Source organism: Drosophila innubila (genome assembly GCF_004354385.1).
Source record: "Drosophila innubila isolate TH190305 chromosome 2L unlocalized genomic scaffold, UK_Dinn_1.0 4_B_2L, whole genome shotgun sequence".
Taxonomy (NCBI): Eukaryota; Metazoa; Arthropoda; class Insecta; order Diptera; family Drosophilidae; genus Drosophila; species Drosophila innubila.
Genome location: NW_022995372.1, coordinates 18,409,879 through 18,428,213, shown reverse-complemented (window position 1 = coordinate 18,428,213; position 18,335 = coordinate 18,409,879). Strand labels below are relative to the sequence as shown.

Genomic DNA, 18,335 nt, shown 5'->3' with positions numbered 1-18,335 from the left:
GTATTTGGCAGATACTTGGAGCAAATCAAAGCCAGGGTGACCCTAAACAAACTTCACCAGTTAGTACATATATATTCCGAACTCTTAGGCATAGAGTGAATAGCTGGACAATTTGTTATGCTTTAATAATGTTAATTGGTTGGTTTGGTCGGCAACTTTCTGCCCTTGCTTTGTTTCAGCCACTAATTAGAACAACTAATTGTTGTTACATTATTTTTTGCGAGCTGATTTGCAAATGCCAAGAAACTGCTTATGCAATATTCAGTACATAAATTTCGCTCTTCTAGATGGTATTACTCTATCCAAATCTAATAGATACTTAAATTTGTTAGTGTTGACTTACTGACGGATTTACCAGCTGAAAGCGGAATTATTTGCAGTAGACAGAAAGTGAGGGAAACTAAAAAAGTTGGCTAAAATAAGCTAATGGATGTTTTCTTTTTGGTCGGATTTGATTGAAGTTCACTTTAAAAAAATAAAATAAATTAATTAATTAATTAATTAATTAATAAATAATTAAATAAATAAATAAATAAATGTATCATACCATTTACTCTAGTCAGCATAGAAGTAGACTTCAAATACATATTAGTTTTCCTCATTCTTACACAAATACAACTAGTAAACACACACACACACACACACAAACACACGCACATAAAATAAAAATAAAAAAAAACACTAAGACATTTTGTTGAAATTCCACTAAAATGGGTGATGATGGTTGTTTAGCACCGCCAAGTACCAATGTCTTTGCCATACCCAATGAACCAGATCTCTTGCTGGAATATGAGCTCTATAAGACCTCGATGGGAACCAAGCGGCTGCCCAGTGAATGCCACCGGGAAGTCTATGCTGAAGAATTCATCGAGAATGATCGGCTCGGGACTTTGGCGGATCTGTGTGTCCGTGCATTGGCCAAACTAGGCACCAGATATATTGCACCACCTGTAAAACAGGATCCGCTAAAATTACGCATACACTATGATTCCCTGGATGTAAATCTGCCTCTTGAGGAGTGCTACTTTGTGGAGGATTTGCGTTTCTGGCGTCGTGTGGTGCTTGCCAAGAGCTCAGACAATACGCTTCAATTCAAGAAGATCGATGAGTTCGATTGGCGTGGCATGGGCATTAGCTTAAAGTACGTGGAACTGGTAGAATCCTGTCCAGCTGCCTACTGGCCGGAACAACATATGGCTGAACTGGGTCAACTAATCAGCAAATATGTTCGAACACTTCATATCAGACATCTGCAATCCCTGACGGATCATTCATTTGCTCACTATGTGGAGAGTGATCCGGAACTCGATGTAACTTCAGATGAATCGGAGGCCCCAGATATATCCAGTGATGAAAGGTAGGCGCATCACCGAATTTACAGACCCCCAAAAGAATATATATTTTTGATTAGGATCAACAGCCGAGTCGATTGAGCCATGTCCGTCTGTCTGTCCGTATGTCTGTCCGTCTGTCTGTCCGTCTGTCTGTCCGTCTGTCTGTCCGTCTGTCCGTCTGTCTGTCCGTCTGTCTGTCCGTCTGTCTGTCCGTCTGTCTGTCCGTCTGTCTGTCCGTCTGTCTGCCCGTCTGTTTGAACACGTCGATCTCAGAGACCATAAGAGCTAGAGAAACTTGGTAAGTAGGTAGGTAGTCCTGGATTTCGGACGCAGATAAAATTTTTTTTTTTTATTTTTGATCTAACTTCTATATCATATGGCTGCCATATTAACGATAGATCGAAAATGAAGTTTTAGTATAAAAATCTTCTTGGTTTTTTAAGATATCTCGACCAATCTAACACAATATACATCTGAGCTGGTAATGCAAATCCTGCCAAATTTTGGTTCAAATCGGCCCACTATATCATATAGCTGCCATAGAGACGCTCAGTCGAAAATCAAGATTTAGTATGAAGAAGTTTTTTGTTTTTTGAGATATCTTAACCAAACTGATAGAATATGCATTTTAGTTGGTGTTATACATCCTGGCCAAATTTGGTTCAGATCAGTTTCCTATATCATATAGCTGCCATAGGAACAATCGTTCGAAAATCAACTTTCAGTACAGAGTACCTGGGCTCAGGATATCCTACTGTCGAGCGTGCTGGACTGTAACTGCCCACTTGTTAATATTTTTATTTATATTATTATAATTATTGATATATTTTTTTAAATTTTATTTTGTTATTTTTAATATAATTTTGTATAATAATCATGCTCAACTTTAATACTTAGTGAAACCCATGATGAAGAAGAAAGCGTAGAAGAAGAAGAAAAAGAGAAAGAGAAAAGATCATTTAGAAAAAGTGCAAACAGAAAGGATTCATCAGTGCGCATATCGGAGCTGCCCACTGTGTATGAAATCGATTTAAAGGAGAGTGTAACAGACATGAGGAGTGAAGTTGATGTGCGGTATAAGCGACGCGAAGCACGTTACTCCCGGAATGCAGCACGTCAGCAATTACGTGATTTGCAACTGGAGAAACGAATGGAGCACGAGAGACGAAAACAGAGTCGAGCTCTGCTGAGGAAGCTGCCTGAACCGGCACCTGTGCTCAGGAAGAAACGGACGAAACTCTCTAGTGTTTTTAACATGAAAGTGGCCCCGGAACCAGATGATGGAGATGATAATATTGCGGATAAGCGCAACAAGGATAAGCTCCTGGATCGTCTCAAGCGATACGATTACCCCGCCAAGCACTGTCACCACATCAACCTGAGCTTTGTGCGATACTTTGACAAGCTCAACTCCCTAACGATTGAGTTCCTGGGTCCCGAGATGGACCGTGACTATCACAAGCGACACATGAACTTCTCTTATGACGACATGGTGCATCTGGCCACGGGAGTTCACAGCTTGCAACAGCTCAAGGTGTTCCGTCTGCGCAACAGTCGCATGGACTACATAAAGCTTCTTATATTGGCTAGAGCCTTGAAACAGCTGGATGCACTGGAGGTTGTTGATTTTGGCTATGATCAACTCGAGGATAACTGTAGTGTGGCATTGGAAATGCTCTTGGATCGTAAGGTCATGCTGAAGGCACTGGAGTTGGAATATAACAAATTGGAAAGATTATCTGTGGATTCCATTGGATTCGCCCTGAAGTGTCATGCCGATAACGAGCCAAATGGGACACCTCTTGAGTATCTGGGCCTGGCTCACAATCCAATGGGGGATTATTTCTTAGCTAATCTGAATCAAAGCATTATTGGTACTCATCATGTCCAGGAACTGAACGTAAAAGGCGTTGCGGCTGAGTCCGAAATTGTGGAACGGGATATTAGCCATCTTTTGCGAAGCCACACTCCCTTACGTTGGCTGAATATAGCGGCCATTCATCTGAATCCCAACGAGGGCAGAGAAATTATCTGCAGCCTGGAGTCCAACCACAATATAACACACTTTGACTGCCGAGATTGCGATCTGTGCTCGGATTACGAATATGAAGCGGATATCATAGTTCGTCGCAACAATTACCAAAAGGATCATAAATCTCTCTCCGGTCCCCTACGAACGGAGGAAGATATCCAGGAATATCTGGCTAATCTAAGGAATCCCATAGTGAAAAAAATAGAGGCCGAACGTGCGCGTCTAGCGAATTGCATAAAGGATCAACCATCCGAATCGTCAACCGAGTCGAGCATAAAGGAGGAGGAGCAGGAGGAACATCAAGAGCAGGAGTTCGACATTTGGAAAGTGCTGGGTGTCAAGACATCCCTGGAACAAGAACACGTTGAACAAGAATCCAGTTTTCACTCCCGTCAATCCAGTGCCCAATACGCTTTCGTCTATAATCCCAACTTGTTCAACTTGGACCAGGTTCGTGAGCATATGCATCTTCCGGGACCAGGCAATCGTTTCTATTACTTCCAGAAACAATCCGGAGCACTGGAATAATTGATTTTTTTTACATAAAAAGAACATCATTCTTTCAAAAAGACATTTCTCCTTGTTTAGCACTATGATTTAAAAGTTTCAAAAGAAAATTTGTCAATTTAAGAGAAACTTGTACACTCTAAATGAGAATTTTAACTAGTGATTCCAAAAAAGAGTTATAAATTGAAGAGAATCAAACCTCTGATAAACTTTTATTGGATGATATTTCAAGACTCCAAAATTAATTTTAGCTCTCGTTTTTTTTATCTGAATTTTAAATTGCACAATAAAAATTATTTGTGAATTGTCATAAAAAAAATTCATTTTTACTCCAATTCATATTATTCAAAATATAACAAAAAATAATATAATTTTCAATTGAAATTTAACTATCATAAAAACCTCTTCATTTAAAATTTTTTTAAAAATTTTGAATAAAAATTAAATGCAAATATCACTAAGGTATTTAGCTAAACGTAGGTGAGGTAAAAGATAGTTTCACCATTATTCAAACTAAAGAAAATGATACTAATTTAACTAAGTTTATCGCTCTGAACTTTAAATGTAAGTGAACATATAATACTCTTAAACTGTGCTTTTTAAGGGTGGCCATTTAGTTCTTTAAGCTATCGAATTTCGAACTATTGCATGTTACAAAGCTGAGCTCTGGGGAGCATATCTGCAGACACTTATGTAATTGAATTGTCGCCAACTCTGAAAGTCATAAAATGTAAAACCAATGAAATGACATTTTGTAAAGTTGCAAGTGGCAGCGGATGGTGGTGTTGCCGCTGGTGGTGCTTCTGCTGTTGTAGCAGCTTAGAGATATTAAAATTGAATAAGACAACGTGAAACTGAAGACAGCAATTGAGCGACAGTTGAGCAGACATAATACGGAAGCGAAAGCAAAAGCAAAAGTCAAATCGAACCCAACCGAATTGAGTCGAATCGAAGCGAACTCTGTGGTACTGTGATATCAATGAACAACACGCTGCGTATACGTAATTTTCATGTTGACAATTGTTTGACATTTGTTTCCTGGCCCATGCCAATGTCTGTCTGCCTTACTGTATTTATAGCCAACTGTTGGGCCTGACTTTCTGTCTGATATTTGCATTCTGTTTTATTTATTTATATTTTCTTTTTTTATTGTCACTCAGCAGTTTGCTGACATTATTTAAGAGTTGTACATATGTGTGTGGGTGTGTTGTGTGTTCTATTCTCAACCCACTGAGTCTTAAAGGGTTAACTTGAATGCGAGTGTCATGCAAATGGCAGGAACAGAGCTCCAAGCTCCTTCTTATCTGCCGCGCCCATCTGTGTCTGCCAAGCTGTCGACTGTAGCTGCCTCCAAGTCTGAGTCTGAGTCTGAGTCTCAGTCTGACCCTCTCAAGTCGGAATCTGGGGTCCAAGTCTGCCCCCTTAAGTGGGTCTGAGCTCAGTGCGTGTCTGCAACTCTGGCTGGCCAAGTGATAAACTTGTCGCTTGTCGTCATCCTCGTCTATGTCTGATTCTATGTACGACTGCGAGTGCGTGTTGTGGGTTTAAGTCCATGTACATTTTAATTTTAGAGCGAAGCAGACTGAGGCGGGGTGGAGATAAGACGCCTTTGCAGAATCAGTTAGAAGCACTCTTGGCCACTTGCGGCAACTTTGCTGCAAGTGGTAACTAGTTAAGTACAAATTGCATGGCTAATTTGAGCTGTAGCACAGTTGACAACCGTTGGCCGCGAAGCATGTATGTTGGAGAGGTGCGAAAAGCAAACTTTCCACTTCCTCGCCTCCCTAAAAGCATAACAATGCTCCATAAAGTGGAAGATTTTATGATCCAACAGCGTGTAATAACTTTGCATGTCTGATGCTAGAAACTGAGAACAGATGCAAATGCAATAACCAAAAGTTCAGAAAAACAAATATCTAATTATAAACAAAAAGCCATCTGTGCACAATCCACACAATAATGCCGCGTGCACCCAACCAAATGTAATCCTATATGAATTTTTGATTATTTCAATTTATTTCAAGGCTTCTAAAATTGTACGCATACTAAATTATATCTTCTGCAAGTAGTTCACAAAAAAATACATCTGTAAGCACTCAAAAACACAGTATCCGATATCAAAGTACGCAGGACACTTTCACAAGTCCCTTGTGCACTCAATACACAATAGAAAATCTCCGGAAAATGTAAATTGAGACCTATGAACTCGAAAAGTTACAGTACTAAACAAATTCAAATTATAATCATTAATACTCGAATTTATGATATAAACAGCTGATCATTGAAACAATCTGTTGACAGTTATATTAAATCCTCTGTAATTAGAGTTTAAATATAATAAATTTTAATTTATAATGCTCAAAAAAAAAATTTATTTTAATATTTTTATCATTTGAATATTAAAAAAATGTTCAATTTTGTTTTCGATGATAATTTCTATAAAAGTGAAATTTTCTTTGGCTTTATTATCGATCGACCACTGTAGTCAGTGCACAGCTATAAACAGTTGCACGTTGCATGTTTAAAATTGTGAAATGTAAACACAACTCGTAAACTTTTTAGTGTTTACTTTAAGTGTTGTTAAGGTGAGAAAAATAATGTAAGAATAGAGTACGAGTATATAATTAAGAGTACAAATTTAACAACTTTGAGCTCATAACAAAATTTAAAAAAATAAATAAATAGAAAATAGATTGCTTCTGCTTATTGACCCATTTAGGCAAACTAGCAGCTGTTTGTTTATAAAAAAAAAAACTTAAAAATATATAAGCATATAAATAATTAATATTTACTCAGGTAATTCAAGAGTTAACATTCAAGCTCAGTTAAGTAATTGTCTCGATTGGATTAGAGCATTAACTAATTATGCTTATGAATGCACTTTACATACTTTTTTTTTAATTTATTAGAACTTCTAGAACTTCATTAGCATGCGATTGAGCAGCAGTAACTTCATTATACGATTGAGCAGCTGTAACTTCATAATGATAATGCACAATGCCAATTAATTGTAACTGTTAACAACGTTTCGCACGTTCTATAACCGATTTAGAGCGCTAAGCACACCGCACTGCACCACCGCACCACACTTTAGCTTCACACATCATTTACTGAAGAAAAATCTCCGCAACGTCGAAACAATTCAAATACTTTATGAAATACAGATACTACTGAATTTTGTGAATATTCGAAAAAGTATCTTTATTTATATTTAATTTTTGACTTTTACATAATTAACAATCGTTTAATGTAGCGCAAAAATTTGAACCAATTGCAATTAGCTGAACAAAATTGACGTTAGCTTACAACTCTGTTTAGGCCAAGTTGAAGCGTTGTAATACACTGCGATACGATGCGATGCGATTCGTGAACCGCACGCGACGAGACTCGTTTGTTGACTGACTGCGATGCGGACTTGCTCGAAGTCAGCTGGCCACACAAAACGGTTCGGCAAACGAGTTAACCAACCCCAGCTGCTGCTTTGGGCCAAAGCGGTAGAGGGCTCGAAGAGGCGCTGCCAGTTGCCTTACAGCTTTCGTACAGGCGTTGAAAGTCATTTCAAATGTTGTAGAACACTTGAGATCTTAATGCAGTATTTACCTAACGCTCAGTTTATTTAAAAGTTTAGCTCAAGACTTTTTTAAACCAAGTTTTTAAATTGAAAATTATATTAAACAACTGCAAAAAAAGCCAAAAAAAAAAATGCTCCACAAAATGTGTATTTATTCTGATATATATATTTTTTTCATTGCATTAATTTCTGAATACAAATTAAATAAATTTATAATATCAGCAGTACATGCACATTAATTTACATAAATAATTATTAATAAACATGCAAGTTACAAAAAATTAAGACTACTCATATGCAAATTTCTCTGAATAATAAGCTAACTAAATTACAATAAATGAATTACTTATAATATAAATGAATTAGAATTGAACATGCAAGTTAATAAAGCTTAAGTTTTTGATACATAATCTAAATCTATATCTAAACTTCTAAATAAAATTACAAATATGTATATATAGGTATATTCTTGCCTGTATGAATACAGCTTAACATGCGCTGTTAACATAACAGTTGTTGGCTATGTTAACAGCAACAGGCGCTGTTTTGTATCAAACATGTTGCATTGGTGTATTGTTGAAAGTTAGTTTTATTGCAACAATTGATTGCCGCAATCTGCTTTATGTTTATATCATGTGTAGAAAAAACTAACAAATATATTTAACTTTTAATTGCATTTATACAATATGAAATTGTTTAACGAAGAGCATTAAAAAAATTACCAATTTTGACAGTGCAAAATATGAAATTTGGACAAACTGGCAACAAGTTTGTGAGCGCCGTGTGGGTGGCAAGCTGTTGCTGTTGCTGTTGCATGTGCCTCATATTAATTGCAGTGCTTACGAGCGTCGTCGCCCACACAGCAAAGAAAACAAACAGCAAAAGTTGCATCAGTTGGCGACCCAATTGGAATCGGACGCCAAGTCGGATTCAAAGTCAGAGTTGGAGAACGCCTACTTAGAAAACCTACCACACGATAGTATGTCCAGTTGGACAGGCATACGCCTTGTTAGAGCCCTGAACCTGGACTTGCCAGCCACTTTACAGTTCCCGCTTTCGCTCCTTACTTAGACACCGCGAATTTGCATTTATTTACATTTCTGTAGTAAAGCTAAAAAGGCGCATGATTAAGCAATAAATTCACACGATCTTGCAACAGTGTGGGTGTTTGTTGTTGTTGTTGTTGTTATTGCTGCTCCTGCAACAGCAACTGTTGCCGTTAACTGTGCAACGGTGAAGCATAACCTTTATCCCACTATTATTACTTTATTATTATTTTATCCTCATGCCCATTCTGTTTGAATATTTGCCTATTCAATTCATTTGGATATAAGTTTCATTTTTTTTCCCTAAAGTCCATCTATAGCGGAAGCTGTTGGAAATAAGGCGACAGCCAAGTGAGAACGTACAAATGGAGCGTGCTCAACGTAAATATACCCTGTACTCAAGCTGTAGTTATTGCTTCTCATTTATATACATTGGCTCATATTTTTATTAGTACAGGATATTTCAATTTTTTTTATTATTATTTTTGTTTTTCATTTAATACCACTTTTGCATATTATACGCTGATAAATTTAAAAAAATCCCGGTTCTAATACTTATTAAACACAATCGAACTGTTTTCCTATTTTAACGAATCTTTGGTTCTAGACTACATTTTTTTTTTGACAAAAATTAAAAATTATGTTTTTTTGTGTTAAAACAAAGAATCGAAAAAATAGAGAAATGTATTATAATTTATACCAATAATTATTGGTGTACGTTATTGGCTGTAGGCTATGAATGGTATTTAATTATATTTATTCACAATTTTCTTCCATTGTACAACTATCAATTGGTAACATATAGTAGATATATAATTTTCCAAAAACTCCAAAGCACACCTATAATTAGATATAATGCCCAATCTTCATGATGTAAAGGGTATATATAAAATATTTCAATGAACGATCAGAGTTGAGGGACTTTGACAACAGGTACATATGGAAACGCTTAGTCACGATAATGCACAAGTGATTAAATTAAGTTGTAATTGACGGGGATTTTCATCTCCTTCAAGATAGTACATAAACTTACACAACTTCAGCTATAATATACCTAATAATAATGAGAACATTTGAAAAGTGTTTGTGTATTTTACAATATATAATTCTGAGAAAGTCCAAAATCTCACAAAAAAATTAACTAATTTCGTCCAAAATTGAAACTAATTTTCCATCTGTCTCTGGAAATAGTAGTGGCGATTTTCGGGTCCCGGCATGTACAAATGTTCACGGATCTCTTCCAAATCAAAAGAGTTGGCATTGTATACAAATGGTAGTTGAGTGCTTCCTTGGGAGGATGTACTGAAATAGGTCACGCTTTGTAATTTGGGTGAAGCTTTTTGGGGGCCAAGTGTTTGCCAAATATCGAGCTCTTGATCCTGTTGAGTTTCCTCCACACTCTCCTCCTCATTGACGCTCTGCTCACTGGGAGTTTTTAATGGTCGATTTCTCAGGCACTCAGCTTGACGAGCATTCTCCTTCTCAATTTTGGCCACAATGGGATGCCTGAGGCCGGCGAGATAAGCCAGGAGACCGGTCTCCGTTTGCTTAGTATCCCCCAGATACGGATGACGCACGGAGTAATTGTTACGACGCACTATCGCATCTGCTTCGTACTCCTGATCCAAGCTCAGATCACAGCCACGGCATTCAAAATGAATGACCTTGTGGTTGGTCTCCAGCCCGCGAATAAGGGTTCTTCCCACGACGGGGTTTAGCTTAATGGACGCCATGTCCAGACGACGCAATGGGGCATGGATCCGCAATAGATTGCTAATGTCACGTGTCACCAAAGAGGCATCGGCGGCAATGCCACTAATGTTCAGCTCCACCACATGATTAGTGCCAATAATGTTGTGAATCAGATAGTTAAGGCCAAGTTCGCCCAATGGATTGAAAGCAAGTCCCAGATACTCCATTGGTCTTCCATTCGGATCATTGTTGGCATAACATCTGAGAGCATATCCAATGGACTGCAGAGTACATCTCTGTATGTTATTGTACTCCAACTCGAGTCCCTTCAACATGACCTTACGTTCCAGGAGCATTTCCAATGCCACATTACAATCATCCTCGAGTTGGTCATAGCCAAAATCAACAACCTCCAGTGCATCCAGCTGCTTCAAGCCTTCAACAACTATTAAGAGTTTCATGTGGTCCATGCGACTGTTGCGCAGACGGAAGACCTTGAGCTGCTGCAAGGTGCGAACTCCCTTGGACAGATGCACCATGTCGTCGTAGGAGAAGTTCATGTGTCGCTTGTGATAGCCAAGGTTCATCTCGGGACCCAGGAACTCAATCGTTAGGGAGTTGAGCATGTCAAAGTAACGCACAAAGCTCAGGTTGATGTGGTGACAGTGCTTGGCGGGATAATCGTATCGCTTGACGCGATTTAGTAGCTTCTCTTTGTTGCGATTGTCTACGATTTGATCTTGTCCATCATCGGGTTCCGGATCAACTGGAAGATCAAAAGCGCCAGTGATTTTTTTCTCTGGTGTCTTTTTCTTCTTCTTTTTCTTCTGCTTGGGCTCCGGAGGCGGTGGTGCTCTTAAAATGGCGCGTCTCTGTTTGCGCCTCTCATGCTCCTCTTTCTTTTCCTTGGCGAGATCCCGTAACTGCTGCCGTGCCGCATTCCGGGCATGTCGTGCCTCACGTCGCTTTTGGACTTCCACATCCAATGTGAATGTTCTAGCCGCTTGACTAATATCCGATAGGCTGTCTTCATTCTCATGTGCAATCAGATTATCTGCAATGCGAACAGATTCCCTTTTCAATATTCCCTTTTTCACTGGTATCACAGCTGGCTCCTCTTCCTCCTCACATTCCTCTTCCTCAGCAGGTGTATCACTGAATAGGATTTCAATATACTATAATAGGTGCTATGTACCCTTATAAACCACTTACCTTTCATCACTTGACACCTCTTGTCCAGCTGAGTCCGCTGAGGATGCATCCAACTCCGGTTCACTTACCACGTAGTGTGTAAAAAAGTGATCCTCAAGCGACTGCAAATGTTTGATGTGCATTGATCGAACATATTTACGGACCAATTGACCCAGGGCTGCCATCTGTTGTTCCGGCCAGTAGGCAGCTGGACAGGATTCTACCAGTTCCACGTACTTTAAGCTAATGCCCATGCCACGCCAATCGAACTCATCGATCTTCTTGAACTGCAGCGATTTGTCTGAACTCTTGGCGAGCACCACGCGACGCCAGAAACGCAAATCCTCCACAAAATAGCAATCCTTCAAGGGAAGATTCACATCCAGGGAATCATAGTGTATGCGTAGTTTTCGCGGATCCTGTTTTACAGGTGGTGCAATGTATCTGGTGCCTAGTTTGGCCAGCGCACGGACACTGAGATCCGCCAAAGTCCCGAGCCGATCATTCTCGATGAATGCTTCCGTGTAGACCCCACGATTTCGTTCGCTATAGAGGCGCCTGGTAGCCATTGAAGGCCGGTACAGCTCATACTCCACCAATAGATCTGGTTCATTGGGTATGCTGAATGTGCACAGGTTTGGAGCTGGCAGAAAGTCCTCATCGTTCTCATCATCCATTATATTTGTACAAAATTATAAAAATATTTCTATAAAAAGTTGTTTGGTCTGTGGAGAAATTGTTTAGTTTGTGTAAATATTAAATTGTAATAGAAGGCAAAAGAGTTTGCTACTTGAATAGTTGAAGTTGAATGTGTCATAAAAAATAATTCCTTAGTACTTGCAAAACTGAATGACTTCATTGCCTGATCGAGCTGACATTATCTATATTGGTTTTTAAATGGCGCTTGCCTGGCGTCAGATACCGTTGAACCCATGATACCCGTTGAACTAATACCCAAGTCCGAATACGTTTAATGAATCCCAGATCTGAGTCTGACCTCGAGGCAGTTTTTAAGGCACGACAACAACAACAAATACAAATACAACAACAACAACAACCACAACAACGACGCATTGTTTCCATCTCGTGGCTCGTGGCCAAGTTTCTCCATCTCATTTTTTCAGTCTCGAACTCATATCTCTGTCTCTGTCTTGGCTGCAGCTGATGATGATGACTTAATCGTTGATCTGAGTTCGTATAGGTGGGCGTTATTGTGATTTATTATGCCAGTTGGACATGCAATATAAAAACGGACTGGCTAAACCATAAAACAAGAATTCAAAAACGATCTACGCACTTAACACCGAATTTAAAATACTCTTTACTACAAATTAGTACGGAAATTTCAACATATGTTTAGTTAATTTAACAATAAAGTTTATATACTCTTAACTTTCTGGTAATTTAAATTTCTAATTAAGTAGCTCTTCTATACTCATTTAATCATACGGTGTCTGATACTGCATTAAAAACCTGCTAACTGTCTTTATCTTTAGCTACTTTACTACACTTAAACTTACTTCACTTAACTTCACTTATGTTACTTAACTTTACTTTACTTTAACACGTAAATACTGCTTTAAATTCTCGCTTGGTTTGTGGTCTTTTGATTGCTACTGGGTGGGCGGCAGATGACAACGACAAATACCTCTCTTAATGCTACTCCCAAATACTTGTTCTTCCCCCTCCCTACCATCTACCTATCACACTGTCTCGCCCTCTCTTCCATCCTCACTCTCTTTTTGATGTGTGCATCTTCTTGGTCGTCAAATGTCGAAACACTTAAAAAAAAACAAGTTTTTATTTTAAGCTTAGGCGAAATTTTAAGAATTTTAAATATATATGAATCTAACTCCAGATGTATCGAAATATCACACTTATTTTGGTAAATTCAATTATTAAAATATATATAATTTTGGAGATATTTTATATTTTTAAGTAATGCCAAACAAAATCGTAAAATAGATAAAAGTATAAGATTTGCAAAATCTTATTTTTCTCGTAATAATAAAAAAATAATGATGTACGCTTGAGTGTGTGTACTACACTGATAGAAAAAACGAATAGTAAATAATAAATCATAAAGAAAAATAAATAAATAAAGATATAAAGAAATAAATAAAGACATAAATAAATAAAGAAATAAATAAATAAATAAATAAATAAATAAATAAATAAATAAATAAATAAATAAATAAATAAATAAATAAATAAATAAATAAATAAATAAATAAATAAATAAATAAATAAATAAATAAATAAATAAATAAATAAATAAATAAATAAATAAAAAAATAAATAAATAAATAAATAAATAAATAAATAAATAAATAAATAAATAAATAAATAAATAAATAAATAAATAAATAAATAAATAAATAAATAAATAAATAAATAAATAAATAAATAAAAATAAATAAATAAATAAATAAATAAATAAATAAAAAAATAAATAAATAAATAAAAAGCGTTTTTTTCTAATTGGACCCTAAATTTGAAAAAAAAAAAAAGCGCTTTTTGTATATATATCAGAAATATTGATAGAAGGTACACAATAATTAATTGTATTGCCAAGTATAATCAAGTTGTAAAAATCGATTCTTTCGATAGAAACTTCAATGGAGATTTTTAAATTTCGATTTCAATTGATTGTTTTCAAAAACAAAATCATAATAAGTTTCTCTGAGTGTGCCAAAGAGGTGTCCCAGTGTCTCTGCCCGGCTGGTGCTGAAATCTCGCATGAAATATGACAGATGGAGGACGCAGCTGTGCGCCAGTTTTCAGCCGCTTAACGCTGCAATGGCATAATCATCATCATCCTTCCCAAAAGTGAGAAGAGAGCGCCAACTTACCAGCCCGCCAGCCAGGTAACCATTTATTTATGCACTTGACTTGCGAGTCAGAAGCTGTAGGCCAATTGAGGGAGTAGACGACACCGACGGCGAGGGGACGGGACGGGGACGAGAGGGCGTAAGTGCAACATATCACACACACCTTTGCGACGGGTCGCTGCGCCCATTTGTCCCTCTGAGTTTGGAGTGCAATTTGAAATTGTTTTTGAGTGCACTCACAGATAGTTGAGAGGACAAGCAGGAAATACTAGACTGGAAATGAGCTATCCAACATTCACACACAAAGAGGATTAAATATAGTTATATTTACATTCAACATAAACAACAACAACAAAATCTTAAATAAATAACTTCTACCTAAAACTTTTCGAGAGCAAAAAAATCTTTTTGCCAAGTTAAACAACTTGTTTAAGTGTTGGTGGTTCTTCGTTAACAGCCTTTTTTTACATCTTATATTTACGAGTTAACTTTCACAGTTAATATTAGAAAAATTTCAACTTCTATAACTTTCAAGGTGCACATGCTCAGACACAGCATTAAGGAAGTTAAGCAGTATAAAGTTATGTTTCAATTTCCGTTTTCTAGTCTTATTAATAAAAACTAAAGTTTTAATGAAGGAAAAGTATCCTGACAATAGCATGAAAACTAATTAAGATAATATTTTATTTATTTTGCTAATATTTTCCAAGATATTTTTAGCATAATCGAATTACAAAAGGCAGTGATGATTCAATAAACTAAATATTTTCTTAAATCTTTTAATTTGCTGTTTTAAACATTTTATATTAATGTGAATTATTAACAATTAAAATGTACAATAAATCCAATTTATAAATAATTGGATTAAAACATAAAAATTGTCTATTATTTAGGTGAATTACGATTCACATTCTACTGTTCTAATATTAAATCTTTCGAATAATAAAACAAATAAGTGCTCAATTTTGAACCTGAATTAAATTCCGTAAGAGCTTTCAACTAGAACTTAAATTAAATAATTCACTTTCAAGTTTCATAATATAACTATAAATGAGACAAACTAACGCATATAACTTGAATGTCATATTAAAAAGTTTCTCATATTCATGTCAAGATGTAAGCAGAAAAGTTATGAGCTTACTCTTACTAACTTTCAATGTAGTGATATTTCTTCTATTTTTGTTAGTGTATCCTTGGGCTATTAGCGCAGATTAAGATGAAAATGAAACTAAACTTATGGCCAAGTCAACAGGTCAACAAAATCATGTAGCACTCGCTCCGTTAATTGTCGAATAGGTGAGGTCTTAAGTCTTAACGATGCAAGTAGGCAGCTCAAACCAAAAACGAAAGCCCAATCGCAACATGTTGACAGCGAGCCAGAGAATAAGCCTGGTCAAAAGGCAGTCGAAGCAGCAGCAGCAGCAGCATCAAAGACCTCTTGGCCAGAAAGACACGCACATTAATTATGTTAATTGAACTGTAGCACGTTCTCAGGCGCAACAGACAAACCGTCAGAGACGGGAAGACAGGGAAACATGGAGAGAGAGATAGTGAGATAGAGAGAGAGGTGAAGAAGCAACAGTCACATAACTCATAATGCCATTTCCTCATGAAGTCTGCCAGACATAACTCAGCTCTGGCAGAGCTGCCATAGAGAGAGAGAGAACTTTAGGCAAGACTTCATTAAAACTTGTGCAGCGTTTTGTCTTGGCTCAGACAGCGCTGTGGCCAAGGAAACAGGACAAAGCCGAAGGAGGCTGACAGTCTTGGTAGTCCCAACAGTCTTAACAGTCCCAACTGTCCCGACTGTCCAGCCTAGGCTTCCAATTCCCAATTCCAGCAACAACAACAATTGCGAAAACAGAGGGAAAACAGACAAACTGCAGCATTGCCTAATGACCACAAAAATAGCCAAATGCAGTTTAATTTATGACCCAACGCCAACTGAGAATGTGTGGACCATGCAACGTTCAACGTTTATACACTACGGCGAGGGTCGGTTAGGCACTTCCCAGTGAGTGTTACAACAAAATCTAACAATTTATGAAAATAATTTTTTTTTATGTGAATTTAGTTTATATATGTTATATGCATCTTTTCTCAAAGCAGAGCTTGTTATTTCAAATTCTGACTAAGCACACTCCAACTTATTTTAAGATGTATTCGATATTTTCAAAGTTTTCATGTCAGTTGAAATGCATTTTCGTACATTATTTTCTGAAATTATTTACAAATCCCAAATTGCTAAGCTTAAATTTAAATCATTTTGATTAGTAATTTCTCTGAATTTATACGAAAAGCAAATTGCCCTTAATACTCTCTTTAGTATTATTATTTTATTTTCCCAGTTTCAATTATGTTTTTTCCACTTGAAAGTTCTTTATTAAAAATAACAGAGCTAGCAATTCCACGAGAATTGTAATTGCAATATTTCTACCTTCTTTTTACTTTCCTTATTTTCTATTCCTTTGACTGTATTCTTAATAAAGATAATATTTCATTTAACTGCTGCAGCAACCTTGTCTGTGTTCTTTTCCATATTGTTTTCTGGTTGCTTTTGCCATTGCATGCAGAGGATTTGACGAAAAGAGGAGCGAGATGGGGATTTCTAAGGATCCCCAGGGGGTGGGTTAGTGATTTAGGTATGTGACTGACATCGCTGGCAAAGCTTCACTGTAGTTGCAGTTATTGTGTTATCAGTAGATTTAAAGCTCTTGCTATAAAATGTGTAAGCTTCTCTTATCCTTATCCCTCTTCCCTATCATGTGGGTTATTTACGTAATAGGGACTTACAGGATACAATTAAACAGGAATTACTTAAGTTAGATGTGGGCACTGTACTCAGGTGTGTGTTAAGGAATTACATGTGTCTATTAATATATATAAATAGCCAGAGAGGTAGTGAGATGGAGAGTGGGAGGGAGCGCAGTTCAAGGCCAACTGCAATCAACCAATCAATCAAAAAGAGCGCGAAACAAGCAGACAAGGATTGGCTTGAACCCGTCCACGTCCACATCGACGTCCATGTCGTTGTCCAGCTGCATTTTAAAAGCAACTCAGCGAGAACAATGCATAATTACTGATAATGATTTGTGCATTGTTAACGTCGGAATAGGCCATCTATTGTTCTGGCCTGGCCAGGATGAGCTACACAGAAAGAGAATGAATATGAGAATTGGGGCTGTCTGGTTGGGGGAAATTCGCAATTGCCTTTACCTTTTGCTATGATTGCCTCGTCAGTGGTTTTAGTTATGACTTAGATTCATCCGATGGAATTTCGAGGGACTCTCATAACTATTTTAAGCGGCTTTCGTCGGCAGGCGTCGACGATAAAATAATAAAAATTGATTTGCGCGTCAGGTTTTTGGCGTTGGCGATAAAATTTTACAACAGAACGCGTCGTGTGAAATTATCATTATCCACAAACTCAGCAGGCGCATCCTCATTTCAACCCCCTGTCCAGGCACCACCCGTAACCACCCTCTCCCCACTAACATGAACAACAGCAGGAGCCAAGAAAATCTTACTCTCTGTTGAACAGATTACAAATCATAGTTAACGACTTCTTCGATTGGACTTAGTTAAGCTCACGATGTCGAGATGCCAAATCATGGATGAGACATGTGAGTTGCATGTTGCGAAGCTGCAAGCGGCATCCAAAGTTGTGTGTGATGAAACATGATGGCAATGGGGCAGCTACGATTTTCAATTAAACTCTTTGATGTTATTTTTCACACCTTGGCATAATTGAGCATGATCTTGTTGTTCCTGCTGTCTGACAACTAATTGAGCAGTCAAATTGCGATTGGACATTGTCTCGAGTAGTATAGTTAAAATACCCACAGCAATTCAATTATATAGATAATCACAATATCTTGAAGAACAACGCCTATTGAATTGTAACATCCAGGAAAACAAAACGAAACAAATATTATTTCCGGTTTTGATTCCATTACTTCCCAAAACAACTTTTCCGGTATCTCCGAAAAATTGCATAATCTTTAAGTGCTGTATTATTCTAAGTATTTCATAAGATTTTTCGAACAAGTTTCGATTTTAATGCAAAGACTCCCATTAAGTGATAAAAATCTGAGATCAAAAATATGCTCGAATCAAATTAATTGTTTTAAA

At 37.1% G+C, this 18,335-nt stretch overlaps 2 protein-coding genes across 2 annotated transcripts; one reads left to right on the top strand and one right to left on the bottom strand.

Moving 5' to 3' along the window:
* The first annotated feature begins 710 nt into the window (after positions 1-710).
* LOC117779955 lies at positions 711-4,095 on the top strand. Its single transcript, XM_034616312.1, has 2 exons — positions 711-1,357; positions 2,232-4,095. The coding sequence occupies exons 1-2, from the start codon at positions 711-713 to the stop codon at positions 3,892-3,894; spliced, it is 2,310 nt and encodes a 769-aa protein (XP_034472203.1). The 3' UTR covers positions 3,895-4,095.
* Positions 4,096-9,562: 5,467 nt separating this feature from the next.
* LOC117781835 lies at positions 9,563-12,080 on the bottom strand. The gene is made up of 2 exons (XM_034618707.1): positions 11,395-12,080; positions 9,563-11,337 (listed from the first exon to the last, which is right to left on the bottom strand). Exons 1-2 carry the CDS (start codon positions 12,048-12,050, stop codon positions 9,654-9,656), a joined length of 2,340 nt encoding a protein of 779 aa, XP_034474598.1. The 5' UTR covers positions 12,051-12,080; the 3' UTR covers positions 9,563-9,653.
* Positions 12,081-18,335: the final 6,255 nt, after the last annotated feature.

Excerpts from the sequence above, each read along its gene's own strand:
- LOC117779955 (XM_034616312.1), top strand. The coding sequence starts at position 711 with ATGGGTGATGATGGTTGTTTAGCACCGCCAAGTACCAATGTCTTTGCC. Across the intron at positions 1,358-2,231 it reads GATATATCCAGTGATGAAAG|TGAAACCCATGATGAAGAAG; the intron begins GTAGGCGCATCA and ends TTTAATACTTAG.
- LOC117781835 (XM_034618707.1), bottom strand. The coding sequence starts at position 12,050 with ATGGATGATGAGAACGATGAGGACTTTCTGCCAGCTCCAAACCTGTGC. Across the intron at positions 11,338-11,394 it reads GAGGTGTCAAGTGATGAAAG|TGATACACCTGCTGAGGAAG; the intron begins GTAAGTGGTTTA and ends AATCCTATTCAG.